At 42.2% G+C, this 19,584-nt stretch overlaps 6 protein-coding genes across 8 annotated transcripts; 5 read left to right on the forward strand and 1 right to left on the reverse strand.

Moving 5' to 3' along the window:
- Positions 1-956: 956 nt before the first annotated feature.
- LOC143430459 (carboxypeptidase B) lies at positions 957-5,181 on the forward strand. The gene is made up of 9 exons (XM_076906769.1): positions 957-1,441; positions 1,549-1,860; positions 1,947-2,046; positions 2,245-2,350; positions 2,479-2,640; positions 3,751-3,964; positions 4,095-4,310; positions 4,515-4,699; positions 4,973-5,181. Exons 1-9 carry the CDS (start codon positions 1,248-1,250, stop codon positions 5,146-5,148), a joined length of 1,665 nt encoding a protein of 554 aa, XP_076762884.1. The 5' UTR covers positions 957-1,247; the 3' UTR covers positions 5,149-5,181.
- A 775-nt stretch (positions 5,182-5,956) lies between these two features.
- Positions 5,957-7,387, forward strand: LOC143430819 (trypsin-1). Its single transcript, XM_076907252.1, has 4 exons — positions 5,957-6,109; positions 6,174-6,468; positions 6,726-7,041; positions 7,132-7,387. The coding sequence occupies exons 1-4, from the start codon at positions 6,067-6,069 to the stop codon at positions 7,288-7,290; spliced, it is 813 nt and encodes a 270-aa protein (XP_076763367.1). The 5' UTR covers positions 5,957-6,066; the 3' UTR covers positions 7,291-7,387.
- A 618-nt stretch (positions 7,388-8,005) lies between these two features.
- Positions 8,006-9,179, forward strand: LOC143430801 (trypsin-like). Its single transcript, XM_076907229.1, has 4 exons — positions 8,006-8,156; positions 8,241-8,547; positions 8,627-8,933; positions 8,998-9,179. The coding sequence occupies exons 1-4, from the start codon at positions 8,105-8,107 to the stop codon at positions 9,160-9,162; spliced, it is 831 nt and encodes a 276-aa protein (XP_076763344.1). The 5' UTR covers positions 8,006-8,104; the 3' UTR covers positions 9,163-9,179.
- An 843-nt stretch (positions 9,180-10,022) lies between these two features.
- LOC143423416 (trypsin-like) lies at positions 10,023-11,172 on the forward strand. Its single transcript, XM_076894792.1, has 4 exons — positions 10,023-10,074; positions 10,150-10,456; positions 10,617-10,923; positions 11,008-11,172. The coding sequence occupies exons 1-4, from the start codon at positions 10,023-10,025 to the stop codon at positions 11,170-11,172; spliced, it is 831 nt and encodes a 276-aa protein (XP_076750907.1).
- A 1,277-nt stretch (positions 11,173-12,449) lies between these two features.
- On the forward strand, positions 12,450-13,629 carry LOC143423496 (trypsin-1-like). Its single transcript, XM_076894911.1, has 4 exons — positions 12,450-12,501; positions 12,611-12,923; positions 13,046-13,352; positions 13,436-13,629. The coding sequence occupies exons 1-4, from the start codon at positions 12,450-12,452 to the stop codon at positions 13,601-13,603; spliced, it is 840 nt and encodes a 279-aa protein (XP_076751026.1). The 3' UTR covers positions 13,604-13,629.
- Positions 13,630-14,924: 1,295 nt separating this feature from the next.
- LOC143430212 (uncharacterized) lies at positions 14,925-19,542 on the reverse strand. Of its 3 annotated transcripts, none has more exons than XM_076906275.1 (8): positions 19,298-19,542; positions 19,034-19,143; positions 17,626-18,254; positions 17,141-17,289; positions 16,855-17,062; positions 16,589-16,783; positions 16,376-16,505; positions 14,925-16,284 (listed from the first exon to the last, which is right to left on the reverse strand). In XM_076906275.1, exons 3-8 carry the CDS (start codon positions 18,226-18,228, stop codon positions 15,260-15,262), a joined length of 2,310 nt encoding a protein of 769 aa, XP_076762390.1. In that variant the 5' UTR covers positions 18,229-18,254; positions 19,034-19,143; positions 19,298-19,542; the 3' UTR covers positions 14,925-15,259. The 3 variants fall into 3 exon arrangements, with proteins under 3 accessions (XP_076762390.1, XP_076762399.1, XP_076762381.1); XM_076906284.1 differs by having other exon boundaries at positions 17,626-18,297; XM_076906266.1 differs by lacking the exon at positions 19,298-19,542 and having other exon boundaries at positions 19,034-19,271.
- Positions 19,543-19,584: the final 42 nt, after the last annotated feature.

Genomic DNA, 19,584 nt, shown 5'->3' on the forward strand with positions numbered 1-19,584 from the left:
TCGTCCGATCTTCCTTCTCGATCCTTCCCCCCGTTTTCTTCTTCGTTACCGTTGTCTCGTCTTATATGTTTCAATTTTCGTACACGTGGACAGCTGACTAACCGAGTAACATTAATTTAACACACAGTCATTATCATAATAATTATTAATTATTATTACTTATTTACGCTCTATTATTACGAACGTTCACGCAATAATTGTATTGTTGCATACCGGGAACCGGTGTGCACTTATAGTTGTAACGATAATAAACCATATTCGCAGCGTAACAACCAATATAATTCCATTATATTTCCGTCTTCCAAGCCGAGATATCAGCACTCTCTTGACACGAATATCAGCTGTCAAGACACAACTTCACCTAGTCTACTTTCCTCTGTGTATTCCCCGGCGGAAATAAAACGCGCTCGTAATTTTCTCACTTAAATCGGTTGCATCTGGAACGATCTTCGCTACGCGAAATGTGGAATAGCATCTCTACACGACGGACGACGAGTTCGACTATTTTCTACGATCGACTTGGAAACACGTTCAGCCACACCTATCACGGAACGTTGCAGGATACAGTAGCGGCGACGAAAGGAAAAGTCGCGATGCTAACCGAATTTTCTAACACCGCGCGTTTTCCATTCGTTATTCTAATCGAACGGGACCCGAGCCGCGTAGGCAGCTACCGGTAAACATTCGACTGCCTCCCAATTACCGTTAAGAGATTGATCTCGAATAAAAATATCGAAATACTTTCCTCTGCCTGGGTTTCTCCCGTGCCCGATGAAGACGATCGCTAGGACGTTCACTCGCCATTTACCTTAAGAGTAACAAACTCTAACGGGACTGTAATATAAAAGTTCCCTTCCTCCTTCTTTCCTACGCTTCCTCGTCCCGTATTCATTATCCGCCGCATTGTTCGATAAAAAATACGGAAAACTCGTTTAGATGAGATCTTCGAGTGCAACCTGTGAAAGCTGCGTTCCGGTCGAAAAGTAGAATCGTAGTCCACTAACCTCGGGGACCTTCGATCCACTATTGCGCGGCCGCGAAGCCGAACGAGGAACCTGGATACTGAACGCCATACAGAAATCCCGTAAGCCGCGGGCCCGTGAGGCAATCCTAGTGAAATTCTCGTTTTTTCGCGTACATTTACGACCGTCGAGGGGCACGGGAGACTGGTTCCGGCTCGGGCCACGGGATCAGTCCACGAGGAGACTTCGTGACGATAGCATATCCTGGCCTGATCCAGGCCCACCATGGCTGCTGTCGACTTCAAGTCGATCCTGTGCATCGCGCTCTGTCTGTCGGTGTTGATCGCGTCGAATCGAACCGTAGCTGGACCGCGTCGCGGTGATTTCGAATCTCCTGCCGGTGACTACGACAATTGTTCCTGGGAAGAAGTTTCGAGAAGGGACGACTCGTATTTCGACGAGGGCAGCGGTGAAGCGAGGTTCGTGCTTTAATCGACGCTTAGCTTGTAATCGATAGTGACTCTTGGCTACCGTCGTGGGCATCGTTTTGTATTTACCGCGAAGTCACGAACTGACACGGTTTTAGGTACGCGGACGAAGAGGACGTTGCATCCAACGAAACTAACGACGACGCGGTGGTCAATTATGAGAGAAGAGCGTTCTCCATTGGGGATATGATGCTAACAGTGTTCACGGTTGTAGCTAACGGCATAGATTCGTTTATGAGCATCATCGGCTCCGAGAATACTTCAAAGTCACGATCCCGCAAAGTCAGTTATAGGAACTACCAATTGATCAGGTTGTTCCCTCACACGCTAGGACAGGTGAACGAACTGAAGGAGCTCAGGGAAGCTGAGCCTGAGGACGTGAAATTCTGGACCGCACCGATGTACAACAAGTATGCTATCCTTCTTCTTGCATTTAACGTCGCGAGATCGTGGATGGTCGTTTTCTGGGTAAATATTTTTCAAACGAATATTTCAGAACGACGGACGTGGTTGTCGCGCCAGACCTCGCTTCCGACGTCAAAACGTTCCTCAAAGACAGAGGGATCGATTTTAAGGTGCTAATACCGGATCTTCAGGTGGGAGACGTAATCGAGAGAACATTTCGTTAATAATAATATACGATAAACGGTTGCTCTAACAAATAACAATCTCTGAAGATTCTTACTTCAAAGTAATCGCGTCTAGAAATGTAGGAAGTCGATCAGATTAGATTACGTCGATTTGATTCGAACATTTTTTCTTCTTTTAATTATTTCTCCACTTTGTAACCGCAGAAATCGATAGCTTATCAGAATCCGAAAATGACAAAGGAGCAGCGTGTAGATCTTGTCAGCACCAATGGCCACAGCATGACTTGGAAAAGATACCATCGATACGCAGGTAATACGGAGGTCCGAATGACAACATTTCATTTCCTGCCCTCGAAATTAGCACGCTGTGTGCAAGATGAACGTTCTAACGTCGGACAAAATTAGACTAAACAAATGAATGAAATGGTCGCGTTGCAGAAATTGCCAAGTACTTGGACTATTTGGCGTTGAGGTATCCGAAACTGGTCGAGCTGGTAACGATAGGGCACAGCTACGAAGGCCAGCCCATCAAGATGGTAAAAGTGTCGACCGGACCCAACAAAGAGGGTGAAACTAAACCGGCGATCTGGATAGACGCAGGTGAGTTCCCGTTCCCGTGTTGTTCTTTAGAAAACGCGTTTATCCGGTTACCAAAGAGATGCGCACGAAAAATAAATGGACGCGTCGTAACGTGCACGTGATTAACATATTCTTGGCTCGAGTTGAATAGTTCTGGCAGCTCTGCTCTTTCACGTGAAAGCCCGATCTTTATTATTCCCGCTGGCGTATCGCGGGCTCGCGTGCATGCCCACGCGAGCCTCTGCATAATAAGGTAAAACGTCTTCTGTGCGAGAGATAACCGTACGAGGCAATTTTCCATCGCGGAAATTCGTGCTTCGCTTTTCAGTGCACGATCGTTTCCTACGGGCTACGTTGCTTCCTGGGTCCGTACTAAGGACCCTACGATAATACATTCATAAAGAGCAGGATGTTACAAGCATTTACTAGTAAACGCAGGAAGTTTCTATTTACTAGGTATCTGGATTTCTATATTCGTCGTAAATAAATATATGAAATTTTTCATACGACGAATAATGATCATACGTCGAATTTATTTGTTCAATAAGAATTCAGAATTCATAATGATGAAAAACGAGTGAAAATTGCATCAGAAATTGATATCTACGGTCTTTATCGAAGTAGATATCGAAGTGCGGAAGATCAAACGATGAGGACCCTGTCCTCCATTGAGATACAGTTATTCGCGCACGAATACGTTACCACATTATTTCTAATTCTCCCGTTAGCACTACCAATGCATAAGTTTCTATACAGCAACAGAATGTTAACAAAAATCGCTGCGTGGAAACGAATTATACGAACAAATCACTTCTTCAACATTTCCTTACATTCCCAGCAGTAGTCATGCTGTTGATTTTCACGCGCAGACAAAAAGTCGAATTATTCTACCTCGAGCAAAGGCTACTTTGAAAATTAATCTTCTACGAACACGATTTCACGCGTCGTTAATCGAACGATCTTCCAACCCCTTTGCTTCGCGCCTACTAAAGTATAATCGGTAAACTTGAGCGACTGAGTCACCTCCGGGAGCCAGGAATCTCCATGCTCGACGCGTTCCACGGGATCGTTTCCCGTTACATCATTCTGTTCTTTGTTTTTTTCTCCTCGAATTGGCCACACATTCGGCAGGTATGCACGCACGCGAGTGGATCGGCTCCGCCGTGGCGACCTACATCCTGAGCCAGTTGGTCGAGAAGAACTCGAGTTACGCTAAATTGCTGGACAATTCGGACTGGATGATCTTACCTGTCGCCAATCCGGATGGCTACGAGTTCAGTCACACTGGTGACAGACTGTGGAGAAAGACGCGGAGCAATCACGCGGAGGACGAAGATGACAGTCGGTACGACCTGATTTTCGTCGCCTCGAAGAAAGTCTGAAATCCTTGATTTCAGCCGATCATAACTGGACAAACTTGTCGAGTTATAATCAGACAATGAGATTATTGTAAATGTAAGGCACACCCGTTTCAGCTTTCTTAAACTGGTGAATCATTACACGCGATGGTTGTGGGGTAAATGCGAAGGAGTGGATCCGAATAGAAACTTCAATTACCATTGGGGCGAGGTGAACGAGGGTGGGGCCAGTATGGACCCTTGCCACGAAACTTACGCTGGTCCGCATCCGTTCTCCGAACCGGAAACCAAGGCCATGGCCGACTATATACTGGCCAATAAGCAAAATATCAGGTATGCGTACAGGAAATATGCAAAGACGTGGTGGATTAATTAAATTCCAGTATTTTTTCAAATCGTCGCTCTTCTTGCAATGATTCAATATTATGTCACTTTTGAATATCTAATAAGTCACTGGTGAATAATTCGATTTTGATCCAAGTTAATTCGGATCTCTACTGCTTCGAACGAAAACGGCAGATGAATGGATATTTGCAGAATGTACCTGACTTTGCACTCGTACTCGCAAATGTGGCTGGTGCCGTGGGGCTACACTTACTCGAAGCCGTCCGACTATTCTGAACTGATGAACGCCGCTAAGAAGGCAATAAAGGCAATTTCGAAGGTGCACGGGACCGAGTATCAGCTTGGTCCATCAGCGGATCTGTTATACCCAACGTCAGGTACGACAACCAGGACCGAAAGAATTTATCGTCTTTATCGCGAATCGTTCGATAATTATTCAGCGGTTCAAGTTGGGGAAGAAACGTGACCGGTGCAATTCGTTAATTAAACTGATAACTAATTGATCGTTAGAGGCTTACAAGTGCCTTGCTCTATCGAGAACAAGATAGTGGGCATTCTTGAAGTGCGCGCCGATTGGTACATGTACTGTTTATAATAAAAATGTTGGATCGTACATACGGATGATACGTACGGCGATTGATTAATTTCAGGAGCTTCGGACGATTGGGCAAAGGGTGTGGCAGGGATAAAGTACGCCTACACAGTGGAACTTCGGGACCGTGGGACTTACGGATTTTTACTCCCAGCGTCGCAGATCGTGCCCACTGCTCGTGAAATTTGGGCCGGGATAAGAACGATTGCTCGTCTAGTCACTTGCAACACGTGATACCGACCAAGTGGCTCCGATCTCGAGCAGAACGAGCCGTCCCGTGCCCTATTTCAATAACACCGAAGATCAATTAATATCGATGAAACAGATCAGCTCCGATTGATCGCGATAAATTTGCAACGCACGAACTCGTTAACTTTGATACAAGATCGATCGAACCCGTAGATAATGCGAAATTACGTTTCGTTACCAAATTCTCTGGCCCGTGCAAAGTTCAACGAGATCGAGCGTCGAATCATCTTCGATAGAACTAGAACGCTGTCTGGACTGCTGCGAATCAATAATATTTATGTGCCAATGTAAACAGCTGTGTTTAATTCTATCGTACGATGTGTAAATACTGTAAAAAATATCGATAAGAAGAATGAAACGCTCTATCGAAATTCGAAAGCGTAGGATAATTCGCGGATGATAGCCAAGTAGAAGCGTAATTTAAATAAATTTACTTAAGCAGCGTTTATACAAATAGATACGATGTAAGGAATGAACGAGTTAATAAATCGATAAATAAAAAGGAATTCTCACAGTATTGTTTCTCTAGTTGTGTTAAAAAAAAAAAACAATTAATTCATAGAACGAACCGGTAAAATTATTCAGACATCCATGAATACAACTTATCAATTTGTATCTAACGAATAGGAATCTGATCGATCAATCAATACGATGCAATCGAGAACGAGAGTAATATTGTGTCGTCAGAGGAAAGATAATGGTACCATCATGATAAAACTTCTGACAAACATCTTCAATAGGTAACCTTACGATGCAAACGTACGTCTAACATAAAAATAGCATCAAGTGGCCCTTTTATCGATTATAATTTAGAATTATCGATCGATAGCGGGCTCGCCGCATAGTATATAAATCGTAATTTCCACTCGATTTGACAAGTTGTATAGCAAGAAGAGTAGAATAATGTTCACCAAGTGCTTGCTGGCCTCTATCCTTGTGCTCCAGGGTAAGGGAATTAATTATTACCTATACAGCAATCCTAGCTAATATTTGCGAACTAATTTTTTTAGTCTGCTGGGCTGTCCCCTACGACCTGACACCCCGTATCACCGATGGCGTGAACGCCGCCCGCGGTGAATTCCCCTACCAAGTTTCCATCCAATGGGGTATCCCACCCCTAACAAAGTACAGCCACTCCTGCGGTGGTTCCATCCTGAACGAGAGATACATCTTGACCGCTGGCCACTGTGTTCTGAAAGTTGGCAAATCCAGAGTCATTGCTGGCAAATATTTGTTGAACAAATCCGAGGAGTCTGAACAAGTCGTGGATGTCGAGAAGAGCATTGTCCACGAGGGATACAAGGGGTGAGTGAAGCATTTCCTACCGTTCCTTCCCTTAATTTCGATCACGTATCGTTCTCTCCGATATTTTACATCGGCGTCCTTTTTCATCGCCGTTGATCGCCTGATAGTTGAACGTTAGATCTAATTTCGGCAGTTCCCATGCCAGAAGTAAATGGAATAAGTAAATGGAGATAAGAGACACACTTTGTGTCGCTTTAAAGCAAATAAGCTTCGATACCGTTTGCCCCACTGACATATTTTTCTCTACGCGACTGTAGTGGCGTCGCGCAACACGACATCGCCCTGTTGCGTCTCAAGACACCCCTGAAGCTGAACAACCTGGTAGCACCTATCAAACTGCCTGCAAAGGGACAGAAACAAACTGGACAAGCCGTTCTCTCCGGATGGGGATCAATCTCCAAGACTGTCCGACCTACCTTGCCAAATACCCTCCAGAAGGCCGTCGTACCAATCCTGGACAACGCTGAGTGCCTGAGGGAACTTAAATCCGCGTCCGCTGTTGGCCAACAACCCGAACTCTTCGATACTCAGGTCTGCAGTGGTATCGCTGGCAAAGAAGTGTCTGCCTGCTCTGTGAGTAGACTTGAAATTGTTTCGAATCGCATGGGGTACGATTGATGCGTCGGTGCATTCGTTAATGCATTTATTTCTCTACATTCTTAGGGTGACTCTGGTGGCCCACTTGCCCAGAAGGTTGGAAACAGCGCTGTCCAAGTTGGTATCGTCTCATGGGGCATGATGCCATGCGGATCTAGCCACATGCCATCCGTGTACACCCGTGTCTCTTCCTACGTCGATTGGATCCACTCGCACATGTCTTAAATTCATCTTGTTTCTATATCGGACCAATGTTTCTAGACGATTCACAGATTAACTAACCGATACGAAGAAAATGCCACTTAACTTGCCAGATCCTATCTAAAAAAATGACAAAGGGAAACGCTTTGTGTAAATTCAAATGCATTGAAATATTTTGGAAATAATAAAACTATAATTACATTAATCCCGACCAAATCTTTCAGTGTCACGAAATTCTGCAATTGCAGCGATTCATTTAGAAACGAATCAAGTCTAAACAAATCAATAAAAAGGAATTAATAGGATTAAAAATGATTCAGTACCAGCAGCGATAGCTATCTCTCCCAACAAACACGATACCAAGCTTGAGAAATTAGAACTCGTTGAGAAACAGAATCAAGTCCTACTCCGGAATAATCCTAAAAAATAGAAAGAGAGTAACATTTCAAAATGATCAATCCTCTATCAATAAAAGCGATAACCTTAATTAACGGGCGCACTATAATTTCACTAGACAATCGTTATCGTTATCTCATATCTGACACGAAAATTAACACGATTCGAACACACCTATACATCGATTCACTGTGACGAACTTCTCCGTTTCGCAATCAGATAGGAACTTAATCGTGCGCAAAATTGATAAAGCTGTTCATCAATCAAAACGAAACGGGGGGAATACTTGTGACAGTGAAATCTTTTTAACCCCACGAATATCAATTTTGATATAATTAGATACGATTGAACACACACTTATAGAATAATACCTCGCGTGTCGATATCTGATTAACGGTAGTATATAAGACCTGGCTACATCGAAACTCGACATACCATCGAGATGTCTCTTAAACTGATCGCCTTCGCCACTCTTCTGACGGCGGTTGCCGCCAGTAAGTCCAGTTAAAACCATTTACTTTAATTTCCTACTTTTATTATTCGGCTGCGATTTATAAATTATTGTCTCACTTTCATAGCGCAACCGTACCAAGGCTTCTCTTTGCCACGACTGGACGGTCGCATAGTTGGTGGAAGCGAAGCAGAACAAGGCAAATACCCGTGGCAAGTGTCTCTGCAATGGGGGTTGATTTCTAGCTTCTCTCATTTCTGCGGGGGTTCCATCCTGAACAGCAAATGGGTCGTTACCGCTGGACACTGCGTCCAGGCTGTGCCAAATTACGGTACCTTCTTGGTCAAAGCTGGCAAGCATAATCTGAAACTGGTCGAGACGTCCGAGCAAAGCGTCCGAGTTGAGAAATCGTTCATACACGAGATGTACAAAGGGTAATTAAACATTTTCTTTAACCAGCAGTAAAACGAAGAACGATTAATAATTACTGACGTATCGTATTGTTAACTTCAGCGGAGTGGCGCCCTACGACATCGCCTTGTTGAAACTGGAAAAACCACTGCAACTGGACAATTTGGTTAAAGCGATTAGTCTGCCAAGGGCGGCGAGTTCACCGTCAGGAATCGCCATCCTGACTGGTTGGGGGTCGACGTCGAAAACCAGCACCTCGATTATGCCCGACAAACTTCAGAAAGCCGAATTACCGCTCGTCGATCTGAACACTTGCAGAGAGTCAATCGAGAAACTTACCGGTCCATCTCCGTTACACTCGACCAACATCTGCACTGGACCACTCACCGGTGGTTACTCGGCGTGCAGCGTAAGTAATCGAACATTTTTCATCGAACTTTACTCTACTTCCATTTAATCGCGATTTTTTACAGGGTGACTCTGGCGGCCCGTTGATCCTCCGCAACGGTGGCAACGCGGAACTCATTGGAATCGTGTCCTGGGGAATTGTACCGTGCGGAACTGTTGGTGCACCGTCAGTGTACACCAAGGTGTCAATGTTCAATGAATGGATCCAGGACAAAATGGCCAAGAACTAAACTGTTATTACAACTCGTCCTTTAAATACAACGGATGCATGATACGAGTATACGATTATAAACAGAATATTTTGTAATATTTTTTACGATTGTAAATTGTATCGTATAATAAAAGTAAGATAAGTTTTCATGAACGAAATGTGACACTTCGTTTACGTTAGATTAAGCTGTTATATTTTAAGAATATTCTTATTGATAAGTCGATAGAGTTTTATAAGTTATTCTCTTGTTCGTAGAATACGATAAAGGTTTCACCGTCTGCAAAACAAATAAGACGATGAATAAGTCGCAATCAAAGGGAATGTTGAATTTTCTTGTAGCATCACCTGTGTCAGCAATGGATGTATTATGACATACAGTCGTGAACAAAATTATAGCACAGTCTGCATATAAAAATCGTTATATTATTAAGAATTGTTGGCGAAATCTTGCTTGAACAGTATCGAAATTGCAAACACTTCTAAGAACGTTATGAATTTAATCGAGCACAATTTAATAAGAGAAGGAAAAGATAAAAAAGAATTCTGTCAGGTATTAAACATTAAATATCTTCAATTAATTTCTTCTATTTCCGATTTAAAATTCGATTAATCAAGCTGTATCCAAACGCAAACATTATTTCTCGAGCTGCCATGTTTATACTATCTAATGGACGAATTCAGTGCCTCTCTCGACCCACACAGACTCATTTAAACAAAAATAAAGATTTTGTTTCGAAATAGAAATCGTACAATTCTTAAAATCTGCTAACTTTTTGCCTGCAACTGTACGTAAGTTTCTGATAAAACATCGTTATCGATTCTCGATTGCGAAGAATATATATAAGCTGTGAATAGACAGAAAATGATTAAACCATCAAAATGTTTCTCAAAGCGATCAGTCTCGCCTTCCTTCTCGCAACGGCTACGGCTTGTACGAAAACCTTTAACAAAATTACTATCTCCAACTATCGCGATAATTAATCAAGAAATCTGTATTGGTTTACAGCAAGACCGCATCGCGGTTACGTCGTGCCATTATTCGACACTCGTCTCAACGGAGGAAGTGAAACTCAGCTGACAGAATTCCCTTGGCTAGTTTCCTTGCAATGGGGGTGGCTTTTTGGCTACTCTCACTTTTGTAGCGGCTCTATCATCAACAACCAATGGATCGTCACTGCTGGATACTGTGCACTGTCTGTCCCAGAATACGGTGACCTTATCGTTAAGGCTGGAAAGAACAACCTAAAACTGGTGGAGAACTCCGAACAAACAGTTCACGTTGAGAAAATCATCGTGCACGAGAGATACAATGGGTAATTCGAACTTACACTTCACAATCGGTAAATGAATGACGAATCGTCTTAGAAAAGGAAAAGTTCATTCACACCAGTCGTACGAACGATTAAATCGTGACTTTGCGACTTCGTTACAATTCGCGTTATTTTTGTGCACGCATATTTTTAATCATTTCAGCGACGTCAGCTCGAATGACATCGCGTTGCTGAAGCTAAGCAAACCTTTGTCGTTGACCGCCTACGTTAAACCGATCGAATTCATGAAATCATCAGCGGTGGTGTGCACCAACGCTACTTTAGCCGGTTGGGGATCAACCTCGAGGACCAGCAATCTAGTATTGCTCGACAGACTCCAAAAAGCCGTGTTGCCAATCATCGATATACCTACGTGTAGAAAATACGTGGAGAGTCTCGTGGGCACGTCACCGTTGGACACGAACAACATTTGCACTGGACCACTCAGTGGCGGTTTTTCACCGTATAACGTCAGGAACCAAACATTATTGCTGTTACCAGATTCTTAAACAACTCGAGGAGGAACGTTCTGTTAACGTCAGTTACGATTTCAGGGTGATACTGGCAGTCCGTTGGTTTTCATGAATGGCACCACTCCTCAGTTGCTTGGACTCGTTTCTTGGGGAATTTTCCCGACTGGAATCGCGGGTACACCGATGATATACACTAGGGTATTCAACTACGCCGATTGGATTAGAGGAGTCATAGCCAAGAACTAGAAATTGTTTCATGGGACGAAATGCGTGCGAATGTAGAACTTACGAAACATAAAATTAGATCAATTACGCGACTTACGCGAGAACAATTAAAAAGTTCTCTCTCGATAAACGAAGGTTGAATGTACTTCTGTACAATTTCATTATAATTACAACTAAATAAGAATACTTATTACCACACGCCCACGCATCCTTCGACGTACGTGAAGGATTCGATGAACTCGTTGGCAGAATCAGAGACGAAATCAAGGAATTCCTTCAAACCACATCGAAATAAAACGAATACACGTATGAATTCCTCTGTCAGAGGCAATAATACAGAATTCCCAAGTTAAAAAGTTTTCTCATTGTGTATAATAATAACGTAAAATCCATCGATGATCCCACGACCAGAGAAATGCTTAACTGCAACTATAGCTTAATTTATTACACAATCTGCGATGCAGTTTGAGGTTTCAAAGCCCTCAAAGGGCTTGGAAAGCTTAAATTGTATTACGAGCGACATAACGCTAAAACCACCCACATTTAAAGTATTCTAATAACGAAAATGATAGTTAATGAAAAATTATAGAATATGTGGTGGTCCTGGCGCTAGGTCTACAGCTATACTTAAATCTAAGTGCGTAGTCCTTAGCATGATATCGTTTTGAAGAGTGCAATCTCTCAAAAACGTTCTCGGTACGAGCGGTAGCGATATAGGAATGGCTATGTCTCACTTTGGATCAGAGAATTTATTCTTTGTATCTCTCCCAACAAACAGGATTCCAAGCTTGAAAAATTAGAGTTAAGAAATTAGAGTTGAGAAACAAGGGTGAGTCTTACTTCAGAATAATCCTTAAAAATAGAAAGAGAGTAACATTTTAAAATTATCAATCAGTTCTCCTATCAATAAAAGCGTTAACCTTAACTAACGAGCGCATTATACTTTCACTAGACAACTGTTATCGTTATCCTATATCTGATGAAAATTAACACATGGAAATTAACACGAGTCAAACATACCTGCACATCGATTCACTGTAACGAACTCCTCAGAACTGTAACCAGGTAAGAATTTAATCGTGCGTAAAACTGATAAACCTGTTTATCAATCAAAGCGAAACGGGGATGATCGTGACAGTGAATCGGATGACTGTGACAATGAAACATTTTTTACCCCATGGATAGCAATCTTTTTATTATTAGATACGATTGAACACGTATTTATAGCTCCTGTGTCGATATCTGATTAATGGTAGTATATAAGACCTGACTGCATCGAAACCCGACATACCATCGAGATGTCTCTTAAACTGATCGCCTTCGCCACTCTTCTGACGGCGGTTACCGCCGGTAAGTCCAGTTAAAACTATTTACTTGAATTTCCTACTTTTATTATTCGTTTTGATTACACACGTTCTACTTTATCACGATTGAAAAAATTATTATCCCTTGTTCGTAGCGAAACCGTACCATGAAGACCTCTCTTCGTCACGAATGGACGTACGAATAGTTGGTGGAAAGGAAGCATTACAAGGACAATATCCGTGGCAAGTGTCCCTGCAATGGGGAGAGTCGGCCTCTAGCACCACTCACATCTGCGGTGGTTCCATCCTGAGCGACGTATGGGTCCTTACCTCTGGACTTTGCGCCAAGGAGGTTCCAAATTACGGTACCTTCTTGGTCAAAGCTGGCAAGCATAATCTGAAACGGATCGAGATGTCCGAGCAAAGCGTCCGTGTTGAAAAATCGATCGTGCACGAGAAATACACTGGGTGACTAAACATTTTATTTGACCAGCAACAAAACGCGTGGACATTTCCTTCGAATATTCGCTCGGAAGTCTGGAAACGAACGACGATTAATAATTACTGACGTATCGTCTTGTTAACTTCAGCGGAGTGGGGCCCTACGACATCGCCTTGTTAAGACTGGAAACACCACTCCGACTGAACAATTTGGTTAAGGCGATCAGTCTGCCAAGGGAGGGGAATTCACCATCTGGAACCGCAATTCTGACTGGTTGGGGAGCGACGTCGAAAACCAGCACCACGGTTATGTCCGACAAACTTCAAGAAGCCCAATTACCGCTGATCGATCTGGACACTTGCGAACTGGCCATCGAGAGACTCATCGGTTCATCTCCGTTAGACCAGACCAACATCTGCACCGGACCACTCAGCGGCGGTTACGCGGCGTGCAACGTAAGAAATCGAACATTTCTGAACATTTTTCCTAATTTTCATGGAACTTTATCCAACTTTCATTTAATCGCGATTTTTTACAGGGTGACGCTGGCGGCCCGTTGATCCTCCACAACGGTGGTGGCAACACGGAACTCATTGGAATCGTCTCCTGGGGAATTGTACCGTGTGGAATCGTGGGTGCACCGTCAGTGTACACCAAGGTGTCAGCCTTCGATGATTGGATTCTGGACACAATAGCCAATAACTAAACTGTTATTACAACTCGTTCTTTGAAAGCAATAGATATATGATGCGAATATGCAACTATAAACGGCATAATTTCTAATATTTTATAATTTTTTAATATGTTATACGATGAATTGTATGTACTTGATCCACAAGAACTTATTTAAACAAACATAAAGAGATTCGAACTATTGCTTCAAGATAGAAATTGCATAATTCTTAAAATCTGCTATCTTTTTACCTGCAACTGTTCGTAAGTTTCTGGTAAAACATCGTTATCGATACTCGATTGCGAGGAATATGTGTAAGCTGTGAATAAATGATTAAACTATCAAAATGTTTCTCAAAGCGATCAATCTCGCCATCCTTCTCGCAACAGCTGCGACTTGTACGACAATCTTTAATGCGTGTTAATGATAACCATCCAAATTACTTTATATAACTGCTGTCATAAGTAATGAAGAGATCTGTATTGGTTTACAGCAAGACCATATCGAGGCTACGTCGTGCCATTGTGTTCGACACTCGTCTCAACGGAGGAAGTGAAACTTAACTGACAGAATTCCCTTGGCTAGTTTGCTTGCAATTAGAGTGGCTTTTTGGCTATTCTTACTTTTACAATGGATCGTCACTGCTGGATATTGCGCTTTGTCCGTCCCAAAGTATGACTTCAATCATCAATTACGCGACTTACGCGAGAACAATTAAAAGTTCTGTCTTGAAAAACGAGGGTTGAACCAAAAGGGGTTGATTATTTCTCTCTCCGGATAAGAGAATGTACTGCTGTACACTTTCATGACAATTTAATTACAATCTCATAATAATTAAAACCAAATACGAATACTTATTACTACAAGCGCACGCATCCCTCGACGTACGTGGAGGTTTCGCTAAACTCGTTGGCAGAAACAGAGACGAAATTCAGGAATTCCTTAAACAACATCGAAATAAAATGAATACACATATTAGTACTTTATTAAAATTGTGTGATTAAAATAAGAAAGGTAGGAGCAGAAGGAAGAAAAAGAGGATACTGAGATAAGTTTAAACTTTTATTACTCCACCTGCTTTCGAGTTTCGGGGTAAAATAGTGACTATTATAACAGCAAATTTATTGCTCTTTACAATATTGTTTGTCATTTTCTTGTAGGACTTACAGTTTGGAAGATGCAATTAATAATATGAGTGAAACTGCTGTTTCATTAAAAAACAAAAACAAAAATTCCAATTTTCTCTGCCATTTTTGCAAATCGGGCCTAGGTTTATGTGAACTTTTTTGTTGCTTTGAGGTGTAGTATCAGCTGTAAAAATTTGTTACACGAATAATGAATCACTCTGTATATATGTACAATACACATTCATAGTTCGAGAGACCCGCATGGTTTTTGAACATTAGCGATATTTTACGCGTGCACGTAATAGCACGTCGCACTAGATGATGCACTTATTTAGATTCCCGTTCCTATTGATTGCTACATACATGTGGAATCATTTAGAATTAGGAAGAGCTATCGCGTAAATAAAAATATATATCTTCCTTTATTGAAGAAACACTACTGCCGCAAATACGTCAATAGCAACGGTACGTAAACAATTTTGTACAGAGTTTGTACAAAGTGTCCCTTCGTTTACGCGATAGGATCGAAGACACAAAGCGGAAGAATCGTCTTCAGCTGTTGTCAGTCGGAGGTTATATTCTCCAATTGAGAGGTTTGTGGCGCTTGTTCGCTCGCGGTTCCTTGCTCCGGCGCGGCTGTCGACTTATCAGTCTTTGTTTCACTGCTCGCTGCATCCACGTTTTTCGACCAGGAGCAACTTCTTCTCCCGGGAGATTTGGGCATCGACCAAGTGCTACTGCGAGATCTTCTTTTAGGGGACTTGCTGCGAGACTTGGCTCTTGTGACCTTCACCTTTGATACGGATCTGTCCCGCCTGCGTCTGTACCGGTATTTACTATTGTTCCTAGAGTTAGAGCGACTCCTCGAGCGAGATTTTTTCTTCGACTTTGACCTTCGTGATCGAGAGGATCTCATCCGCGACGCAGACTTGGACCTCGACTTCGATCTTCCCCGTCGTCTCCACGATCGCGATCTGCTTTTACTTCTGCTCCGTCGTCTCCACGATCGTGATCTGCTCTTGCTTCTGCTCCGTCGTCTCCATGATCGCGACCTACTCTTGCTTCTGCTCCGCCGTCTGCTTTGCGACCTCGAACCAGTCCTTAATTTCGATTTCGATTTCGATCGTGACTTCGACTTTGATTTTCCTCGCGATTTCGAACGTGATTTCGAGCGAGATCTGGACCGTGACCTCGACCTTGACCTCGATCGTGTCCTCGATCTGGATCTCGATCGTGATCTGGTTCTCGACCTGGATCTACTGGACGATCCTTTACGGCTACGTGACCGTGAGCTTCTGTAGTTGAAAGAATGGTAGTCCTGACCTACCAGATGGGCGAAGTATTTGTGGTATTGCTCGTTGTACAAGTGAGGGTTAAATGAATGTAACGTGCGAGGATTTCCGGAGTTGCACCACGAGAATCCTCTCCCTCTTCCGTGTGGAAAACGTGGGAAACGCGGTATACCGCATCTAGGCATACCTCGTGGTAAGGTGGGGTAAATCACTGGCAGAGGCGCCTCGTAATACCACGGTTGCGGGAATCGTGGATAAAGGGGTGGATAAGGAAGAGTTTCCAAGGGTGAGGGCGCTGAAAGGAAAAATTTAATTACTTAAATACGTTTGGAGAGTAGATACATAGAATTTTCTACCGTTTAATAGAACTTTCATGTTTTATCTACCTGTCGATGATGATGGATATGTAATATTTTGTTTCAGAACACTTTTTAACTTCTTCGTTTGCCCTTCCGCGTCTGATTCCTCGCTCAGACTTGCAGAATTTTCAGAGTCTTTACCCTTTTTACGTTTCTTCTGTAAGAAGTAAAATTATTCGTTGTGATTGAAGAAAAATTGAATGAGATAGAAAACAGATGTATATGTATAGATATATTTACCTTCTTCTTTTTTTCTTTTTTAGACTTTTTCTTCTTCGATTTTTTTCCTTTCTTGTCTTTTTTACCATCCTTCGAGTCTTCTTCTGAACTCAATATTTCCGTAGCACCATCCACTTTGTTATTCTTTTTCTCTTCCCTTTTTGCATCCGCGTTTGTTACTTCGTCGATTTTGATCTCATTGTTCTCCACTTTTATCTTAGGGAGGAAATGATTTTCAGTCTACTTTATCGTTACAATTAGTGAACAAGCATTTTGGCAAATTTTACCTTTATCCTGTCAAACAATTCATCCAAAAGACGAATACTTTCCAATTGCCTTTGCGCTTTTATTAACTTCTGTCCTTCTCTCGCAATTTTTAAAGACACTTTGTCCTCTTCCTTTTTCCGAAATATTGTTATAGCTTTACGTTTACGTTTCTCTTCGCGTTTCTTCCGTCTGCCTTCTTTAGCTATCGCCTCCGCTTCCTCTTTCTTCCTGAAGAAGACAATACACGGGACGTTGTATACGAGCTTCAAGCATAATATTTACACCATTAATACTACTGCTAATTACTTCAGTTCCTCGCGACGTTTCTCTTCAGCTTCTTCTTTCCTACGAAGTCGTTCCGCCGCCAAAGTATCCTGTGCTATAAGGCGTTTCCGTTCGAATTCTCTATGCGCAACAGAGCTGTCGCTCATATGTTTCGTTTTATCAAAAGTGATCTGTACAAAATCATCGAAATGAAAGCCACACTTCGTCTCGTCAATATCGAGTCGCATTGAAAGCTTCCGCGGTCCCGCTTTCAAAGAAAGCAGTTTTCTCCAAGGAAAAATTATTACATTCGAACAGTATATCATCAAATTACGGAAACTTTCAGACGACCCAACACAGTGCACCAGTGATGAGCAACCTTTTTCTCTGCAAGTGCTTACTTGTTTCTTCCTATTGCTTGCCGACATTGAAACTATACTATATACGCTAAACCCTTAAGATTGACTCTTTGGCCGATTAACTCATCACTGTTCTATACAATTCGCGTGCAAAGTTTCTAAACGCACCTTAACGGTGGCTGTGTACGCATTTTCTCCATCCTTTTTAAGAAGTTTCATACCGCGCAACGCGTCCATAGCTCTAACAAAATCTATATACTCAATGTATTGAATATACGCATCGAAAAATATTCCATCCTCGTAACTGAACTTATTTATATTTGTGCCAAGACGCATTCTCGATCTATAAGGATCGGCAGCAGGCACGTCGATCCTTCTGAGCGTTCCCCACTTCTTGAATATTTTATTGACCAACGATTCGCTGGGCAGAGCCGCGCCATCCTCCGTAAACCATTTAACGGGCAAACCCGTTATATGTATCGTGTCTGGCCTTTCTCCTGGCTTTAATTCGTTCATGTGTTTGGCGTCTCTGAAGTAAGAATCCCAACTGTGCCTTGTGGGGAAGTCATCCTTCGCCTCGGCTGCGCGGACTTTCAATACATTTGGGAATCCAGTCAGATTCAAGCGCTGCGAATCCAATCTTGCGAGCACGCGCTGCAACCTGCATCTGTCTTGCAGGTCTCCTTCCAATCTGATAAATTCCAGCGTACTCTTGGCTACCTTCAGAGATGCAAACTCGTCTGGTAGTATAAGCGCACGTATCTTCTCCATTATTTCCCATGTTGATATTGTTTTGCCTGTTCATATCGCAGTTAATTGTTTGTGTAAAAACCTACTACACTAGAAATATCAGATGTAATTATAGATTTGCACAGAATATAAAGTGTAATAATGTTGTTTCTGTTCGCAGAAATCAATATTATGCATTAACGACATCTGTAAAACGCACAGCTTATAAACCTAGAAAAATCATGAGATTGTGATGCCCAAGGTGATGGTTAATAATGTAAGCAATTAGAGATTATGGATATAAAGAATCGTTTGTCAAAATAATGATTTTTAAAAACTTTGTTACGAGATTACAATAAGGAAGGCGGGAAACAATGTATAATGGCTCCAAATGCCTCAATTGACACAGAACATTCGAACAAAACAGAGCTAAAAATTATGGTAACTTAATCTCTTCTAACAAGTAATATACTTATTATAAAACTGTGAAGAAATGAATTACTGCAAAGAAAGTAGTAAGTCACAGTATACATACAATGTACATGTATACAACCTTGCAAAGTTTGAAAATACTAATCAGAATTGTGGAGAATTAAACAAAGTGAAACACAAACGAAAACCTTCACAACGGACTGTCCAAATATACAAGATAACAGATAACTCAGAAAATAATTCAGAATGAAAAGCAAGATACACGAAACAAAAAATTTATCGAGCCAGCTCCATCCTTACGGGTTGTGCTTATAAAAGGTATGTATATATCTCTGTACAAACATCCACGGTCGATCGAGTGAGGAAGATGCAGATTAAGTGTAAGATAAGGAAGACATTTATCGGAAGTGTTTACCTGGAACCTTCAGCTGAGGAAGACTAACAGAAACATTTATCTTTGCAACTGGTTTTAAGTAAAGCGCGCGTGGTGTATACAGGGGCACGATATCGCTAAGATCCCTACAGCTTCGAAATTGGTTAACAACCTCACTACTGGAATTTTCACCTACCTTCTTACCATCGCTCATTATTAATCTAATGTACTTTTCGTACAGTAGAAGGTACGCATACCAAAAAAAGGAAACTATTTACTAAGCTATTGCTAAAATATCTGTCTTACAACGATGTGAACCAAGCGAGATGAAAACCATTCAGTAGAGAGGTTGTGTATCCATTCGAAACGATCAGAAACAATCCCTCGGCGCCGGGATACGCTCCTCCGTCACTTCACGGTTTCAATACCGTTCCGTTCACAACGAGCCGACTTCACTCTCGCCGAGATACTTTTCATTAACCGATTTAACTTCATTCACGAGGTGCGAAACGACCTCAACTTGCTTCTACGTTTCATCACAGACTGCACGGGTATAGAGCAGACCAGCGATCACTGCGTTATTGTGGCAGAAC

This window comes from Xylocopa sonorina, chromosome 1 (genome assembly GCF_050948175.1).
Source record: "Xylocopa sonorina isolate GNS202 chromosome 1, iyXylSono1_principal, whole genome shotgun sequence".
In the NCBI taxonomy this organism is placed as follows: Eukaryota; Metazoa; Arthropoda; class Insecta; order Hymenoptera; family Apidae; genus Xylocopa; species Xylocopa sonorina.